Genomic DNA, 19,621 nt, shown 5'->3' with positions numbered 1-19,621 from the left:
TTTGGGAAAATGGGCCAGATTTTGGGTACACTAGGGGCGTTTTGTTCGATTGCAGTAGGTTTGTGAATTGTTGGGAAAAAGCGGAGCGAGTAAATGCATCGTGGGATGAACAAGCCAATTGGGTTTAATAAAAGCGATTGATCGATTGCGTGGTTTATCTGCCTCAGAGGCCTTTATTCAGCTGTTTTGAAGTTTTTCCACTCCAGTTCAACGTGGTCATTTCCTCGTTGGCTCTATAGCATGTTGCTGTTGTGTGTTACTCGACCTTACATTTTTACGACACTGGGATGATTGTCAGATTTTTTAATTCATTTGTGGTTAATGATTCACATTGCCTACACTGACCCACATTGCCGTCAGTATTGACCCCCACCAGGGCGAGATGGGAAAGCCCTGAGATGGGTTTCCACTCACGCACCTTGCAATCGGTTCCAAATCGAACCGTGTGCTAATGGTGTGTCATCCGTCGAGGCCAATTTCGCTGTGGCGTTAATTCCGCGCGTCTTCACGCCGTATGCAAGTGCCATTAATTATTGGTAAGAGTTATGGGAAACTGCATCGAGCAACCGCGCATAAAGGTGGAATGCACTGGTCCAGCATTAATCCATGTCCGCGTTGCGCTGATTCCGTATTAATTATACAGATCTTAATCATGGCATTCCAACTTCAATCCGACATCGACGTTTGCGGGTCACATGGTTTTTAACCTACTTTTGTATGGGTTTATGCAACGCGGCTACATACTGCAGCGAATGAGCATGTGTTTTTGTATTCGGCAGGCGAGATGAGTCTCATAACTCTCAAATTTAAACGGCTGCAACAATTAGGGCAGCAAAAAAAGCACCAAAAAGGACAATATTCGTGGGGTCACTCGTTCCGGAAGTCCTACACGTACATTTGCTCTCTCGGCTAATCGTAATTTGCATTCCTTTTCCCAATTTCCATTCCAGGATCGGCACATGGTGTTCGGTTCAGTGGCGCGTCAGTAAATTCCGTCACCATTTCGTCGACCGTGGTGAAACGCAGGCCAGCGCCGCAGATTACGGTAGCGAGCGGCCCGCAGGTCCTTTCGCCGAAGCGACTCCGCACGACCGCGCTGCCCGGCGTCGCGGCGGCTGCCCTTCCGGCCCTCGGCAACTGCCTCGTCCCGGCGCATCCCTCGGCTGCTGCCGCCGCCGCCGCCGCAGCCGCCCTGCTGCAGCACCAGATCCAGCAACACCATCAACACCAACAACACCAGCAGCACCTGCAGCAGCTGATCGGCACTGACGGATCGGGCCCTCAGCAGCAAACCGCTCAGCAACAGCAACCACTACCACCGTCCCCATCGCAGCAGGTGCAGCAGTCGATCTCACCGCAACCGGGCCAGGTCGCGATCGCCACCAGCGGCACCGGATCAGCAGCAGCAGCAGTTGCAGCAGCCAGTGTAGGGCAGCCGCCGATGTTCAGTACGCCGGTCATCGCGCAATCGAACACCGTGGTCAGCAGTCCGTCCATGAACGGGGCGCTGAACGTGAACGCCGTCAACGCAGCTAACAACAACCACACCGGTCTCGTCGGACAAACCGGCCCGTCGGCTACCGGTAGCCTCAAGATGGACAGCGCCATGGGACAGATGACACCGATGGCCCCGTTGGCCCTTTCGCAGAGCATGGACTCCGTCAACACGGCCAGCAACGAAGAAGAGGTAGGTGTACTTTTTCGATGGCGAACAGAACCTCTGAAAACAACCTTTGATGTCGTTTTTGAAGGAATAATTGGGAATTTCATAGCTAGATTGAGAGTTTTTTGCAACGAATTTGAGCCATCGATGACGCTGTTGGATGTTGATTACTTCCTGATGCATTTTTTTTTTGCAACAATCGACACTTCGACTACTTTGCACATTCGTCTGCTCGTGTCTAATAAATGCCACCCATGGATCTCTCGACTTCCCAATAAATCATCTCCCCCCAGTTCCCAGACGTTGCCAATCGAACGTTGGAACGACACACCGACCAAGCATTAGGCACACACGCGAGACCTTTCCCCCAGGTTGCGTTTTGGCGCACGAAGCGTGGTGGCATTATGGCGTGCGATTGTGTGACGGGTCCGTGCGCCTTGGTTTCGGCCGGCGTAATTCAATCCTATTTTTAAGAAAAAGACCCACCCCACCAGCCGACAATCGACTATAAATATTGGCGACAACCGCGAGCGAACCGTGCGCCGGTACTGCCGAAGGGCTGAAAAATCGTTCCACGCGTCCCGGACCGGTACGGTGAGCGGTGGCGTAGTGTTCGACTACTGCGATGGATGGATGGGGTCTGTAATTTTAGAAATTGGCGTGTTTGGCCGCTCCAAGTGGCCCCGGTGCTCAGGTTGCACGTTCGATCCGTGCCGGTGCATGCACGTTGTTGCACCTTGCACCTCGAGGAGGTGGCGTTTTGGTGTGGCATTTCGGTGTCACAATCCGGGGATCGTACCGAGAGGCAGCTCAAATTGGAGGCAGACCGCTTCGATTCGTTCGGTGGCCACTCAAACGTGAACGGTTGGGCGCTTCGAACAATCCGGACGAGTATGATATTTGCATCGAATCGTCGCGGCCGCCGCCGATCGGCTAATTATAAATTGTCTCCCGCTTTCCTTTCTCTCGCGCGACACTTTCCTCGCGGGCAGGTTTTGCATTCTCCGGTTGCAGAGAGAGAAAAAAAAGAAAATATTACCTCCCATCATAATCCGCCTTGCGAAGGTGCCCGAGTGTCACCGATCCGCGTTGATCCGCGTATTAATATGCACAGATGGTGCCGATCGCGTTCGCAATCCGACACCACCGTGTCGGTGGAACGCATCGAGTGTGAGTGTATATGTGTGTGTGTGTTTGTCCGTGTGATGATCTGATGACGGAAGCGTTAGTGAAGGGCACCGAGGGCAAACACATGTGCCACGGTTGGCACGGTTCGCGTGCATGCGAACCGGCGCACGGTGCGTTTACCTGGTGCATGGAGGTGTTTGCGCAACCTTTAATGTCTTCGTCCTTCGAAGGGCTCGAATTTACCGTTGCACCGTACTAAAATTGGTCTCGAACCCGCTGGTGCTACTTGGCGGGATGCTTTCGACACCGATTAGCCGAACGGAAGAGTAATTGGTTCAATTTAACCGCCAAGTCTACAAACGGCGGTGGTTGTCGATCGTGTCGCTTTTCCTCGCTCTCTTGTCGACGTTTTTTTTCTCGCTTGGAATTTTTAATTTTCTTGTCAATATAAATCCCGACAGGGTCCTTCGGGGCCAGGCCAGTTGCATGAAGCGTTGAGCGAGGTGATGTTTTATAACCTCGAGCATACTCTGGGGAACGTGATTCGCCCTCTGCGATCCGAAATCTTGATGCACTGATTAATGATTGATTTTTGTAGACCATAGCATTTTTTTTTGCATTAGCACTCCCGTGTCACGTATGGCTTGATGTGCAAGTGTTCCGTGGATATTTTTGTGGTCCGAGTCAATAAATCTTGATCGAATTTGATCGCTTGCAACGATCCGCCCGAACGAAACATGGTTAACATTGTAGGAATGGGACTAAAACACTGTCTCTATAAATCACCTCCACACCTGACGCACCGAAGCAAATTATAGGCAATGGTTCCAAACGATTTTGGGTTTTTATTTTTCTTATAACTGGTAACTGTTCTAAATACATCGAAATTCATTTGGCTAGTGTAATGGGCAATAAACACTGGTCTGTCTGAAATCGAGCAGCACTCACTCGACCGTGGTCGGTGTGACGTACGGAAGAGCGTCGTGACCTTTGCGATTTCTCTGAAGGAAACGTTACCCGTCATCGAGAGATTGCTGTTTTTCCGATGTCACGTCGAATTTAGGCGACATCTGAACGAGCGGTGAACGAGTGCTCACCCTGACCTAAAAGCTCTTGGATACATTTTTTATGCAAACTTCTCGAACAGCATTGCCCGACTGTACGGTGGTTGAGAGTCGAAAACGTTTACCATTAATCATCCCGGGAATCCGCTTCAACGTTGTCTGCAGTGAAACAGATTAACTTATCATACGGGGAAAATGTTGTCCAACGTTGCTCCGTTTATCCTAAACACCATCGCCTATGATTTACTAGCCGGAAAACTCGGCTCGGTATGTGCGAGCATGAGAAAATTCCCTTCCCCGTTTGGGGTGGGGAGAATAATTGAAAAGTGCACCCCGGCAAAAGGGCGGAAGTAACGAAGCATAAACATAATTTTATTGAACGAAGTTGTGGCGATTTCCGCCAGGCGTAATTTATGCTCGCACAGGAGTTCATGTAAAGTTGGAGCCGTGCCGGTTCGCAGCTTCGGAACGCAAACAATCTCACAAACAGTCGATTTTCTTCCCCACTGGTACCCAAGAACTCGTGCCAGCAAATAGTGCCGCACTGAGGCTGAGGTTGGTTGGCTGACTTTTACGTTCTTCCGTCAGGATAGGTGCTAAAATAAAACAAGCTTTTCTACTTGCTAGCACCACTTCTGAGTAGTACTCCGCAATGTGAGTAATTTCGGCCGAAGCAAAGGGCAAAAAACACGCCAGAAAACCTTTTCGACGCACCATGACGAAAGCGATGCGTTACTTGATTGCTAACGCTAACGGAGAAAGCACTCGCCATAACCGTAATGTGGCGAATACTACGCGCGTAAGTGCTTGGAGGTCGTTTCTCGCACCTCTCTGCCTCGGATCGGGAGAACACAGAACAAAACCAACTGCGTGCGTGCGTGTGTGCATGATAGTGCCGTCCTCGAAAACCCTTTGTAGCAATGAGTCCATCGAACCGCGCGGACAAAACGCGATGGTTCAAGCCCAGAAAGGGTGCCGTTGGAGCTTGCAGGGACCGTTCGAGCATGATGGGTGAACCTCGCTCAAGACGCGCAAGTACATTATCCTTGACTTCCAGCTCGCATCTCCATAAAGTGGGCAAATAAAATCCAATGTAATATGAATGAGGTTTTGTCCGGCGCGGTCGAGCGGGCGGCTCCATCACGCTGAACGGTGGAAAAACATGTGGTTTTCCTTCAAGTGGTACCGACCCGATCCCGAACCACTCGGTGGCCACTTTCGTTGAGAAGCTTCCCGGTTGGTGGTTACATTCGGACGCGCCCGGACGAGTACGGTCGAGGATGGGCCAATAAAAAGCTGATCACATCCATCATCCACCGAAAACCATCCATCAACCCCCTCCGAAGCGTGGCTCCGAGGGTGGCGTTGGGCATGCAAATTTTATGAACCCACCCCGGCGGCACACTCGGTAGCCGGTGATGAAGGTTCGGCCATCATGTTTGATTGCGACAGCTGTGTGTACGAACGGCACGGCTGCTATGCTGCACCGGGTGGGTGGGTTTGTGTTTTATGCTTAGAATATAAACTTCTCATCGTTCCCGGTCCCGGTGGGTGGCGTTTTCTGCAAAACCCCTTCAGCCCACTCGTTGGTGTTTCCGTCGCATCGGGTTTTGTGTCCCACCGCGTGTCCTGACCATAAATTCATCCCTTGGATGCTTCGCTCGCACTGGCTCGGTTCGCTTTTGTGACCTCGAACCGGTTCGACACGATTGCGCAATCAATGGCGCACGGCAAGACGCGAGCAAGACGCTGTAATTGCTGTAAACATGTTTCAATCATTCATGATTCACCGAAGCTTGCCCCGCTTGCTAGCTCATCCATCTGTTCCGCCTCGATGGGTGGCCTCTTTTCGCCCTTCGTAGGTCTCTCGCTTCCCGCGTGCCCTTGGGTGGAAAAACTTGATGTGTTTCACGTGTGAAAATCAAGCACAAGCTCCTCAAGAGCTGCTTTGTAACACAGTTGGGCGGAATTTAAGAAGCGAAAAATATGCTTCATTTCGTATGCTTATCAGCGACAATATATATCGCTTCTAAAAACACGAGCTTGAATTCGGATCTAGTTGCCTGGAATACCCAACAAATCGCACAGCGTGACATCTGTCAAGCCTTGAGTGAGTGTACGAGATGACCTCATGGTGCAGCTGTTTCCGAAATGCAATAAAACCCGTCAAGCGGATCATCCTTGACGAGGAGCCGATGTACTCCACGGTGCAGTACATTCAGAGGACAATAACTGTGCGCCAGCATGGGCCCCTCCCATCAACCCAGAGTCATTCAAAATCCCATCAAAATCCGGTACCCACGGTCGCTCGATTGGACCCAAACGATCAGACCAAACCGTCGAGCAATGTCAATGCCGCAACAACCCGCAGGAAGAGCCGTGTGTTGTCGACTCCATCGCGGCCCCTTCGCATCTCGGGTGTCTCGAGTTTTCCCAACCATCCGACGGACATATGCTGTTAATTATTTGATACATGTTTAATGATGACGTTTATGTTGCTTTAGGAAGTTTGCTCGCTGGCGGCTTGTTTCTTGCGGGCGTGTCCCATCGTCGAGCAGCGTGTCCTTTGCCGGAGTGGTGGAATCCCAACCTTCGGTGGCAGCATTATCTTGAAGGACCACCGTCTGGAGTGCCGGCGCATTTGTTTGTCGTTCTGGCGTTTGGGTTTTCAGCTCAAGGGACATGTGCAGCGCGTTCGCTTGGGCGAGTGGAAAGCACAACGACGGGGTGAATGTTTTGATAGTCCTTTCGGTTCGGTTCCTTCGTCGACGAGTTGGAAGCGGTCCACGCTTGGACTGCAAATAGTCGGCAAAATATGGCATATATTCTCGTCGTTCGACAGAATGATTAATTTATTTGGCCGACTGAATGTGCCGGCGGGCGATAATGAAATGCACAGTGAGTCGAGAGCGGGTTTGTTTGACGATACGCTTTCGATTGCGGAATGAAAGACACACCCATTTTGGGTATTTCGAAAGCGTCGTATTAGACTAAAACCGGAGCAGCATCCACTTACTTAGCCCACCGTGATGGTATGGTTGTACTGGAAAGGATCCGGCTTTGGTGCATCCGATCCAGACAGGAATTTGGCTAAAAGTTTTTGGTTTGAATTTCGCACTTCAGCCCAGCGTTATCGGCACGCCATGTTCTGCTTATGCCATGTAGCCTGACAAGAGAGTTGGTGTCCGTTTTTGGGCTACCCATTTGTTCCTTACACCCATTTAGCTTTTCGTTGGTGTAAATACTCTTTTTGAAACACTCCATTCCGTGCAGCCATCTCGCCGGAGTGGTTTCACTATCCGACAAGAAAGAGTTTTCCGCCCTTTTCGAGAAGGAAAACAACGCCAACGCCAAGAACAACGCATGTTGCAGCACGTGTGGTGGTTGCTTAAAGACAGCCCAAATTGGGCTGCAACGACCGGGAACGGGAATGGCTCGTACTTTGTTTGTTTGTTTATTTATCTGTGCGAATATTTAACCATTTGTGGGAACTTATCGGGCACCGAGGTCGGGTCGATGCAACCCGACAACAACGCAAACTTCCGTATCGCATGAGCGGCGTTAGAGCAGGACTGCTTTGCGAGTTTTCCTAGTGCACTGCGACGGAGATTGCGCCCGTTCGTGAGTAGGAAGTTATCAGAGCAATTGCAATCAATAGTGTATCTTCGCTTCGGTGCCCAGCGTCCGGTGCATTGTTGCGCTGGGCGGACCTTCAGCTACAGGGCAGCTTAAATGGGATCACTTCTCTGTGTCTCCTCCGCACGCAACACGATCCGGGATGGAGTGGAAAAATAGCCTACGAGGAGCCGTGTGTGGGTGGTGAGTGGGCTAGAAAAGCAGTAGACGAGTTGATAAACTAAGAATACACACTCGACGATCGTGTTCGGTGTGTGAGTGCGTGTGCTTTAGGGAAACGTTTCGCATGGGTTGTTAGCATTAGAAAGGAGGCCCAACCTCGTTCCGTGCGATTCATTCACACCAGTTCCATTGCATTGCCGTTTTCCATCGAACGGCAGTGGACGGAGAGATGATTTTGGAACGGTTTCTGTGCACGTTCCACCTGCATCCGTATGTAACACGAGAAGCTCCCAGATCCCACCGGTGCGGTAGTCATCAGTTTCTACTCCCACTGTTCACCAGACCATTTGACCGATCAACCCACTTGCTGGCTCACTTTTCCGCTGGGACGCTTTCGTCACGTCGACGAGCAACCGTCCCATGAGGAGGGAAAGAATGAAAGGCTCGATGTTTTCCGCACCACGTGCAGCTTCTTCATTCCGAGCGTGATACTTACGATTAGTATTCAAATTCTCTCGAGCAAACTCGAACTCACAACCCTCGGTTCTGCAGTGCAGGTTCGGAGAAAGTGTGCGAAACCGTGATTGCTCGAGCGTAGACATGTGTTTCTTCGTCGGTGGGTGGGACGCATCTTCCGAACGCACGGCAAACCGAGCCATTCACGCATTTGTGGAAAACCATGAGCAAACCAGGAATGCAGGAACAATTGGAATGAATATTCAATAATTTGCTTTCATTTTGAAACGCTCCTGAGTTTCAACATGATTCTGGGAAGGCGTTTTGCTCGAGCTGCATATTCGAACATGCTTTGGTACGATGACGAAGATAAAATTTATCATGATAATTAGATTGCATGAAGCAAATCTCATTTATGAATGTACGCAAGCAAAAATTTCGTTTATTATTTACCAAAGGACATCGAATAGCATGACGCTTCTGCATCGACTGCGCCAACATGAGCAGCATCACGGAGTCGGGTGCACGTCCAACATAAATAATCATCGCAAAACAAACCATCCTTTTCCAAGCGTACGAGAGATTGGAGCTGCTTTTCCTCGGATATCTCTTTTTTTAACTGCAGCGTGAATAATTTAACTTTTTTAGACGCGCTCTCCGGCATTAGTTATCTCGATGCTTTGCAGCGCGGTGGTTCTGCTTTAGTAGCGCGAAAAGGAGTGAACGTTTCGAGGATGTTCTGGGTTCCATTTGAACAGCATTAGTCGTCAAATTATCGAGCAGCATCTGCTCGGGAACGCAGAGATGCGCCCTTCGCAAAAGTGTGAGCATTGAAACAGCGCGTCAATGAGACGAAATCAAATAGAAAACCTTCAGCTTCTGAGTTTCGAGCGTCCGGTTCTTCAACACGAGAATGCTCCGCGGAGGTTTTTTTTATGGCTGGTGAGCGTTGGGGGAGCAAAAAACATCTTTGCTTCCGCTTCCGTACGCTTCCGGGATCGCCGTTCTTCACTGAGCTAATGAAAGCAATTCTCGTTTGATACTTCGTCGGGCGTTTTATGAGTTTTCTTGCGTCGTCTATTTTTTGTCGAGCAAGTACTTCAGCCCTTCGTTCGCTTCCTTTCGTCGACGAAAACGATCTTCGAAGTGATAAAGTGGCCGGCAATTAATTCGTTGTGAAAAGCTGGCAAACGGAATCATGGCCATCATCATCGCGTCATCGTTAAGCAGCGCGAAAGTGGGACGGTTTTTATTGGACGAAAAGAAGCTGCCGGAATGCTGCTTCTTAATTAGTACTACTGGGTGAAATTTTAGAAGCTGTTAACGAATCTCGGGGGAGCGAAATTTTCGACTTTCGATGGAGGCGCATGGTCCTTCGTACTGATGGTGTCTTTCTTTTGCTGATTTTTACGTTGGACGAAGCTTTAATAGCATGAGTGACACGAAATATAGTGGAGCAATTTATTAATTTTATAAAATCAAAACAAAACTGTCCCAAAATATGTTTTAGATCTTTGGTTATAAAACGTGTTTAATACTCGCGCTTGGTTTAAAAGAGGAAAATAAGCTCCCGATAAAAAAAACCCAAACTCAACAAAACGACAAGTACGTTAAAGAGACCGAATTGAATGTTCCCTTAGACCGCCCCTTTCTAAACCACCGAGAAAGCCTGACGATCCGGCAAATAAATCCTTCACTAATGTCGAAGGATTTGCTGCGAGGATTTGATAAATTGGCGGCAGGATTGTGAAACGGAAAGCCCTCCCTTAAAAGAAGCTGGCCTGGGGGTTGCACAAGTACAAGTGTTGTTGGCGTAGAGTGTTACGGTCCTGCTGAAGTGTACTTTTGTCGCATTTTCCCTCGTCGCAGCGGCCAAAGAAGAAAACCCCCTGCTCAAGTGTGATTGGTTTACTTGGCGGGGTCGACGAAATAAGAGCCCCGGCGGGTCCTTGACGGTCCGGTGGGTCGTCTTCGACCCGTTGAGGTAGGCTTGGGCAGGTTCCCTCGACGCCTGGTGCAGGGTTTTTCGAGAGCTCGTCGAAACAAAAAGCCGTGTAAAAGGTACGGTTTCGGATTAGGTTCGCCCGTACAAGCCCGTGATTCGTCTTCGGCTCGATGGCACAACCCTGGACGGGGGGTGAAAGCGCTACCGAACCGGGAGTCTTGTTTCGTGCCGTATCGAGTTTTGGATTCGAAAGGAAAAACGAAATAGAGCACGGTGTGGGTAGCTGAGCCGCGGAAAAGAATGCGAAAGGTGTGTGCGATGAATAAAATACATTTAGCCTCGCTTGAAAGCAATGTCTTGTACTGCTATCAAATTGCTCGTGGATCCCATTTCTTGCGGGCGTTTGTCACCGTTTGGGTAGCGAAGGGCACGTTGATTGTAAAATTAACTCATTTCTCACGTTTGCGATACAAAAGATGTGTGTATGAAAAAAATATCAGGTATTCTTGCTTTCGGCAACTAATTTTTTCAACGTGACTACATTTATTTACGAGATACGATAAAAGTAATATAACTCATTCCAACTCGCTGGTAAGTATTATTTTATTTTGGATTAAAGTATAAAATTCTTTGTCTTATTTTGTATCGAATACTTTGCCCATATTGCGCAACACAATGTCAGCGGCGGTGAATAAATGATCACCAGCTCGCAAACTTATAAACTAGCCGTCGTGATATCGCTCGCTCGAGCAGCCAGCTATGACCGAAGAAAATTATGGACAACAAGTTTATTTCATAACTTTGGAAGCTGTCATCAAGTTGTCGCCGGGTTGTTTTTAGCTACTTCGAAGCTGAGTTTCTTCCTTTACCGATATTGCTATTCCCACTTGGCTTACGCTGCCGGAGGAAAAATGCTGGCCCTGCAGCAGGAAAATAAAGTATGGACGATAATCGATAATCTAGTCGAGTTTCGTTTGACTACCAGAACATTGAATTGTAGAAGCCATCGCGCAATCCATGCGCATGGAGAAGACAATTTCTCCAAACTTTATAACAAACACGCATCCGATTTGGTACCAGTTTCAGAAGGCATATTTTACGATGAACCATTTGTTTTAATTAAATTAAAAATTTCATGATTGACTGATTAAATGCACGCCGTTGTGCGGAAACAAAAGCCCCGTAAGGTTGTGCGAACTCAAAAGCCTCGTGTAGAAGTTCCTAAAATCAGTGCAACCGATAGCGCACCGTGAAGGAAGGGTTTACGACAGTTTAATGGATTCGGGCGGGCAAACATTTTCCCCCCACGACAGCGAAGTGTGGAAAGTTGATTAATTTTCGCTTTCTTTGCGAAAACCCCCCGAGGAGGGTTTCCGGTGGTTGGGGTCTCTCCACTGGGACGCAAGCTGGTGCGCCTTTCCCGCGTCAATCGCCCGGGGAAATCTTCTGCTCGTACGAATCATTCAACAAAGCCTACCGCGTGCGATCGTGTTCTTGCGGCGAGCTTTGCAGAGAAAAACAACTCAACCCAAACGCCGCGCTGGAACGGCTGCTTCCGCGTTTCGAAGCCCGCGCTGGTGTATGATGAGGTATTAAATTTTGATTGCCGCTAAAAGGTGTAGTATATTTACCGGGATTGTCGTGCGTTGCTTTACGCTCGGAGGAAGCAAGCGGCCGTTGGTTTTTCTTGTTTTCCACGGTTGGGTATTTTTTCTGCGGACGTGATACCTCCGGCCGCAGTGTACCTTCGCGAAAATCCCAAAGCTCATCTACATTCGGGTCAGGAAGCGACGGTGCAGCAAGCCCCCAAGCTGGCACCTCACTCTTGTGTGCAGACTTAAAGAAGGTTTCGTGGAAAGCAAGCGAAGCCTCGATGCGCCTTTCTAACGTGTTGGCTCAGTTTTTTGCCCACTTTCTTCAGTTGCCACCGGTTGGTGGCTTCGTTTTGGGAGGAAGGATTTTTCATGGCCCATGGAGGATTAGCTCAAATTTGGCAAACGATATCTCATTGTTTTTCATGTGTTTCAATTTTCGCTCCTGGTTCCGCACGGAATGCCTTGTAGCGTGTATGTATGTGTGTTGTGTGTAAGTGCGCTTTGCGGAAGTGTCCCTCCTCGGGGAGGAAAATTGTTTTCCTGCAGCATCGAAAACCCATCTCGTGTATCGATTTTATGCCCTACGAATCGCACCTTTGTGGTGGTGCCAGCAGGATGGCAATGTTTCCGACGTGCTCACAGAACAAAGAGGAAGAAAATTTGCTTCCTTTCTTGCTTGTAAACGACATGCCACGTGAAAGGATATGCCACGCCAGCATGTTGTGGGGCCACCCCGAGGGTGCAACAGATTCAACTCGATTTTCCTGCAAGACGGTCGTATACGATGCATTTCCGCGAGTTGGCTGAAGCCTGGCCAAAATGCAGCATCTCACCGTAACGTCTTCGATGGTTTGCGATCAAATATTTAGCACCCGTGTTTTTACTGCACCTCCTCGGGGGCGGTCTTGCGGCGTTGGCATCGTGAGTTCGTCCTAGCGAGCTGCCCATATGCATACCCCGAGGGAACGTGAGGCCAAAGCACCCGAATCTCCGACCGAGCCCGTTGTTTTCGATGTGTTTATTGAAAATTTATGGGTTTAAATTTTAAATTTCCCACCCTACAGCGATGCAAACATGGTTACACCTTGCCGCAAGCTGCTGTTTTAGCGCAGGTGCAATGTTTTTCGCGCGTTAGGTGCACCGCGAGGCAACTTTGTAACGATTTACATGGCCAGTATCTTCGCTCGGAGGCACGTCGAACGTTGCAATGCTCGTCGTTGCATTTATTGGACCTTGTAGAAGCGCAAAGAGGTATAAACGATGGGGAACGTTCATTTTTTATGGCGCCATTCTTGAGCGGGATCGATTTAACGTTGGCTGAGAAGCTATTATGTGAATCGAACCGGATGCGGGTTGGAAGCAGATTCTCGCTGAAGGCGCCGGGAAGGATGGCAGCGTAATTTACGAACGAAGTCGAATTCCTTTCCATGCCCTTTCACGACGGAAAGTGCAAATGTGCGCAGAATTCGTTGGAAACGGTGCAGCGGCCACAAAAGTGCTGGTTTTGGAAAACGTTCCATTTAAAATGGATGTTTTTATCGTTGTTGCTTGATGAAAAATTTGAATAAAAAGCTTTTGTTTGGGTTTATCCATCGTACATAGTTGATGGAAAACAATTTTGTAGAAACGAATCAAGCTGGGCTAAATATTCAATATAAATCTACATGGCACTGCAATTTTTATCTGATATTTAAAATATTAGATAACAGTGCTTTTATTTTGCGTAGCTAGTATTTTTAGTTAATCACGTAGAAAATAAATTATAATTTAGTTATTTATTTCGTTATGTTTCGTTGAAATTATCGTGCTCTTTTGAACTCACTTTATAAAGCGAACAATATTCGTCGGTTAAACTTTGGTGCGGGAGAATTCTTCAGTTTGAGCAAAGCGACAACAAAACCGTCAAGATGCCTGGTTACTACGGATTTCACTTCTCGGTCGTCTCTTTTCCGCTTGTTGATGAATGTCATGTGCATCGGTTTGAAACAATCCTCTTTTTAACCGCAAGACCAAAGTGAGTCATCAGACACTTCGCCGCCAAGCACGGTACTTGAGTTGTACCGGTGCTGGTGGTGTAGTCACGTGGAAATCAATGACATGTAATTTGAGATGAGTTGCAAGGGTGTGCCTTCGGATAATCCGTCATGTTGTGGTGGTTCAGCTAGTCGGTGGAACGTAAATGCCACTGACAGGTGTGTGGGAGACTAGGAGGTACACAGATGATGTGAAAAATTACACAAAACTGGAAGATGTCAATGCCAGCGAATGAAACGAACTTTAGACCATTTGTACAAGAAATAATCAGTAAAATTCTTTCTTCAATTCTCTCGATAAAACGGGATTTAGCGGCTCATACGCCTAATAGCAAAGGGTATTTTATATCGCAAGGAGTGGCCGTAGTATATAGTAGCACTCTGTAATGCCCACGAGACGTGAATATTTTATTTAATTGCGCACATCTGAAACCTAATTAACCAGTCACTAAGGAAGCATTCATCACTGGTGATGGAAGAACGAAAGGATCAAGGTTCAATTCTTGACCCCGTGAAAATTTGTAAAGAAACTGACCACTGGGTCACCTCCGTAGAGGTTTTGTTAGCTAGTGCATATTTCATAAGGTCAATTTGCATGATCAACTACGCTACGAAGCAGTGTTTTGACGTCCACCATACTGCCCTTTACTGTCGCGTATGTGTGTGTGTGTATGTGGGAATTGCCAAAATGGCAGCTGGTAGAAATTTGCATGAAAATGAGCAACCCATTTATTTTGTCATTATTAAACCATCAGTTACTGTCGTTTACCGCAGTGCTCCTGGGCAGGAAGCAAGCACACGGATGCAAGTGGAAACGATTATGAGATATTCCGAAGCATTTCTCGTTTCTCTTTCTTTCTTGCCTTCTCTTTCACGCTCAATCATTTTTCCTTCGTTTTCTTCTCGAACGAAGTTGGCTGCTAACCCGGTAAAGTGTGAACGACACCCATGGTGCCGCGTTGTCGACGTTATTCACAGGCAAGCGAGTTCCTTTGACCAATTTTTTTCTCGGCCGTTACCAAACCCAGCATCAGGCAGTTGCTCGAACGGTGTAAACAGTTCTGCGCGCTACCAGGAAACGTCAACTGCAGAACGCGCCCCAAGCAGCTGGTTGAAGAACGCCAGCATAAATTCCATCCACCTGCGAGTGCTGGAAGGGAGTCGCAAGTTTGGTTGTAAACTTCCGCAAGAAAGTTACTCCTTGCGCTCAGATTGACTTTAAAGGTTGTCCCTCGGCAGGACCAGCTTTGATCGGGTTCGCCTAATCGTGGCAGGGCGTATCGCAGACGAGCGGCAAGTTGCTGAAGCGTTTTGCCGGAGTTAACGATTCCGTTCGGTTCTTTTTCGCTTCCGACGTGGAGGAAATAAGATTGGAAAGCTGTCAGTGTGCGGCATCGTAACCGCTGCATTCCAGCATCTTGGGGAGGGATGTTTGATGCATAATGTTTTTGTGGAGAATTTTCTTTCCCCCTGCCGAAACTTTTACCGAGTAACGCCGTTGTGCGGGTGTGAGGTCCAGCTTTGGGCAAAGTTTTGTTGCTTCCTGTTTACGGAGCTCCATGTCTACTTGCTGCAAGCATCTTCTCGCAAACTGTTGGCCAGTCGCTAACTTAACTTCCGTTGGTGTAATTTAGTTTTCGTTAGATAAACCTATTTATTGTACGCTTTAAATGACATGGATGGCATCATTTACTCTTGAATTATTTGCTTGAGCGGGAATTTTGTCAAAAGGCGCAATCGTTTTCCACAAAGCTCCAACAATCATGGGAACACATCCATTAGACATCAAATAATCCCTGTTACATGGCTGATGGGATGCGAAACGATACCAAAGCAGCTTATCGTGACTAATGATAACGGTGACTGACGTCAACGTTTTTCAAGCGATCCAAACAATGTAACGGACAGGTTGACATACAGATTAGAATAAAGATATCCATTTCCACGGCCATTTCCACCCTCGTTTGGCAACATTTACATATCGATGGAGACTTGCAGCTGTGTGTTCAGAAGCTGGCTTGTACGTTTGTCCACACATCAGTTGTCTATCTTTACGATCTATCGTGTCGTAAGCGCGTATTGGAATGGAAACTATCACCTCGGTTGATACCTCCTACTTATGAGGTCACCAATTTCCCAACCCTCCACGCGACCACGACCACATTCAACAAGCGCGGTAAGGCCCCCGTGTGTAGGCGATCAGGTGGGTCGCGTCAGATGGAGCAAGCCTCCAGCTGGACTTTAAAACGCCTGTGGGCAGTTGCGCACGAAATCCAACCCGCGAACTGCTCGCGAGAGAAGCACGTGGGAAAAAGGAACGTGTGGAAAAAGCCCCCCTCCCACACTGACCGGAAAACAATGGGCAATAATTTCTGTTATTTCGTTCATTTCGTGTCGCCGTTGTCTTCTCCACTCGCCACTCGTTGGTTTGTGCCTTCAATCGGTTATTTCTATCCTAAGCCCGGCAGTGACGGCGCCATTTGGAGGCCTCGTGACCGAACCCGGTGACCAACACATTGAGCATGGCCCGTTTTATTACCATCCACCCGGTGACAATGGCGATGCGAATGACCCGTCCGCCCGACCGCCACCAGCGATGGCAACTTTACAGATAGTTTTGTTTTTTATTTGTGTATTTTGCTGTTGCGGCCGCGCCAATTGCCGCGCTTTTTGTTGCACGGTGTTGCGCCCCTGGTGTTCTCACTCGCGTTGGGCGATGCACCTCCACCGAAAACGTGCTCCGTAATCGACACCCGAGCACGGCGGGGTTAGTCGTGGACACATTGACGCGTTCGAGGGGTTCGCTTGGAGGCGAACAATGTCACCCACGCCGGGATGTGCCGAAAGCGCGCAATGCCTCATTCGAGCCGCGTTGACAGCCGGTTTGAGGGTGAGCTGGGCCACCCAACGAGGTGATAATAGAATCACGCTGGGTTCCCGTAGGGCGAGTGGTTTTGTGTGGAGCTTTGAAACCCGTCATAGGGTCGCCCTTTCGAGAGGGAGCGCCGGACAAATTAAACGTTAATTCGCGTGCTTTTTCGGCGTGGGCTGGTTGGTCGTAGGGAATTACTGTAATTTGACAAAAACCCCGAGCTACCATAGAGCCCATCGGTTAATCTCGATGGTTCGCCCTCCGGTCGCCATATTTATGGCCAATTTATTGTTATTTATGGATTCCTGCTCCAGCCGTGGAGTTTCACGATCACGGCCGCGGGCTGTGGTGCAGAATTATTCGCACAAAATGGCGCTTTGATCGATCCTTCGAGTCAGAGGCGCTGGTCTATGTGGTGCGCCACCATTACCGGTCGTGTTGCCGTGCGCCAGGTCTGGCCACCATTGTGCCATGCAAAGGGCTCGTTTGTAAGGACCGCCCTCACGGTCAACCAGCTTGCTCTTCCGTGCACGGCTGGTCGTTACGAACCAGCCAAATAGTTGCTGTCGCGCGAGGGGTTTTATGGTTTTATTGCATGTCGATTGATTTTCTCTTCACTCGCCGGTGTGGCGTTTCCCGGCGCTGGGGATCTCCCGGCTTGCATGTGGGTGGAGTATTTGGTTCGTTTCTTTTTCGTCGCTCGTTCGCTCACCGCACGAAGGGTGACTTTATCCTGGCTGGGGGAGGCGCATATTATGCCACTCGTTAGCCCATTGCGTAAGCACCCGTACTTCCCACGGATGGTGGACTCGGCCCGGGGCGCACTTGATGTGGTACATTTGAATAAACATTCAACGCGCCAGGTTTGACGGGACGCCGACGATATCGAGCGTTCGATAAAAATGCTGAACTTTGTTGATGGGTCGCAAAGTTTATTGTCGCCGTGGGTTCGGCTCTGGGGATCGTTTCTGGCAGAGGTTATTGTCGGTGCCCTTCAGCATGGCTGCGTTCCAGCAACGGGACCCAGCGAGTGGCGACACTAGGCGTTGTTCGATTCGAGGACGCATAAAATCATTCATAAAATAAACCCATTTTGCTGATGAACGGGACGAAACCATTGCTAACGCTACTTCTTCATTTTATTTGCAGGTGAGTTTGGATTTTCTTCTGTTTTTCGCTTAGTACTATTGTGCTCCATTCGGGTGGTGAGTAGTAGTCGTTTTTATTGGTATCCTTTTTGCCACCTCTTTACCCGCAGTGATCCGTTTGTCAATATTTTTCTTTTATTTCATCCATAATCCGTTTATTGAATTGGGCGTCCATGAAATAAATGTGACGGAGCCCGTTTTGTTTTCGATTAAAGTGCGAAATAATAACAATTTGCAATAAGCAAACAGATGTAAGGACGTGCATTGAGCTGTTTGCGCCTAGAGTTAGGCAACCGTGTTGTAACGTGGAATGTACCAAAGCATTTCGGGCAAATCTTGAACGAAAATAAGCCGAGAAATTCAACAACCACCAACAGTAAGAGCTTTAAACCACGAGTAGGCCTTCCTTTCGGTACTCCTACTCCTGCACGCATCCATTAGCAAGACAAACCCTGGCAATCGCAGCGTCGGGCGTGATCGTCCTAATTGCGATTGCCTCGAGCTAGTGGTTCTCGTGATTACCGGTCTAAGTGGCTTCTGCGGTGCAATGGTGTAGTACGAAATTTGCACAGCGCCGGAAATGCGATGTTGTTCTGACGCCAACGCATCATCAACGGCACGGTGTTGCGGCTTTGAGCGACGCGTTTCCGGCAGCACCATCATCATCGTCGGTTGTTGGCTTCCCATTTTCGGAGTGTGTCTCACTCCGCTGTCACTTCATCTTCGGAGTTATTATTAATACGATTAGAATCTCCTTGTGAAAGGGAGCTACGTATGGCCGTCGAAATGTCGCTCTCCCGATGCGTCACAGTAATTGCAGAAACCCACCCGGGCTACGGTCCGATGGGCACGAGCCACCTCTTGGAACCCTTGGGCCCTTTCGTGCGTGCGGTTACGTACGGTGAAGATCGTCTGTGGTCGCGCCTCGTGCACCGGAGGCGGTGTGCGTACAGAGTGGATTGTTTAATTGTGGTTTTACATTCACCGGAACGAAAAGCTACCGCGCTCCGGCCCGTCTCTCGGTGGCAGCGTAATTGTCATGGCCCTGCGGGTGAGGTTGCAAGAAACGACAACATCATGCGGCAGGCGCCAATCATCCAACCCCGGGGTCCGTTCAATCAGTCAATCAACGGTCCAATGCGGCCGATCGCGCCACAAGAAACCGCAACCGTGCTTTCGTTTCGTGATTTCGTGCAACAACGCTTCAGTGAGCAGATGCTGTTGTCGGTCGGAAGCAATGGCTTCCGGTCGGATTTCAAGCCACACCCCGTCACACAAAACAACAAAAAACCAGCTCACCCGTGTGTGGAAAGAACACAATTTCATGCGTTACCAAACGCCAGCTCGGTTCCCTAATCAACGAGCTGCATCGTACCCGGGGACGAACCTTTTTTGTTTCCGTTCACCACGGGTTCATGCGCCGCACCGTATGGAGCCGCATCCGTTCCCCGATCGATGAATGAGCCAGGGAAATCGATTTTCCGGTCAATTAACTGATCAGACCGTCGCCCCACCCGTTCCGTGGGCGTAAACGGTTCCTTTTCTTCGGCCTGATACCCCCATCGGGACCCGTGGGGTGGACAAATGCCTGTCTGGTGGGAGGACGTGTTTCAGTTCGCTTTATGCTTGCTGTTCTCGCTGATCGCAGCACAGATTAACCTTCCGATTAGTCGCAGCCGCTGAGCCAACAATCGCGACCAGTGAGAAAGGAACAGGCGCACGAAGCTTTCGCGTAAAAGCGATGGTTCTTCACGCTGCGGTGCAAAAAAGCATCAAAGACAGTGCTTCCCAGCGATGTAGTAATTGAAACTAGAACCAATCAGGGCTGTCTTCTCACCTGCCTCGAGCATGCCTAGTGAGCGGTTTGGCTGTCGATTTTCGAGCTTAGCGCACCGGGACGTTGATTAATGGGAGAGATT

General features: G+C 49.1%; 1 protein-coding gene across 1 annotated transcript in view; it reads left to right on the top strand.

Annotated features, from left to right (window-relative positions):
- Positions 1–1,441: 1,441 nt before the first annotated feature.
- Positions 1,442–19,621, top strand: part of LOC128730782 (protein couch potato-like) — an 84,271-nt gene continuing 66,091 nt past the window's right edge. The window contains exon 1 of the mRNA XM_053823860.1: positions 1,442–1,687. Coding sequence (XP_053679835.1) covers positions 1,442–1,687 — 246 coding nt within the window. The remainder of the gene's footprint in view (positions 1,688–19,621) is intronic.

Source organism: Anopheles nili, chromosome 2, assembly GCF_943737925.1.
Source record: "Anopheles nili chromosome 2, idAnoNiliSN_F5_01, whole genome shotgun sequence".
Taxonomy (NCBI): domain Eukaryota; kingdom Metazoa; phylum Arthropoda; class Insecta; order Diptera; family Culicidae; genus Anopheles; species Anopheles nili.
This window is presented reverse-complemented; position numbering and strand designations above follow the sequence as displayed.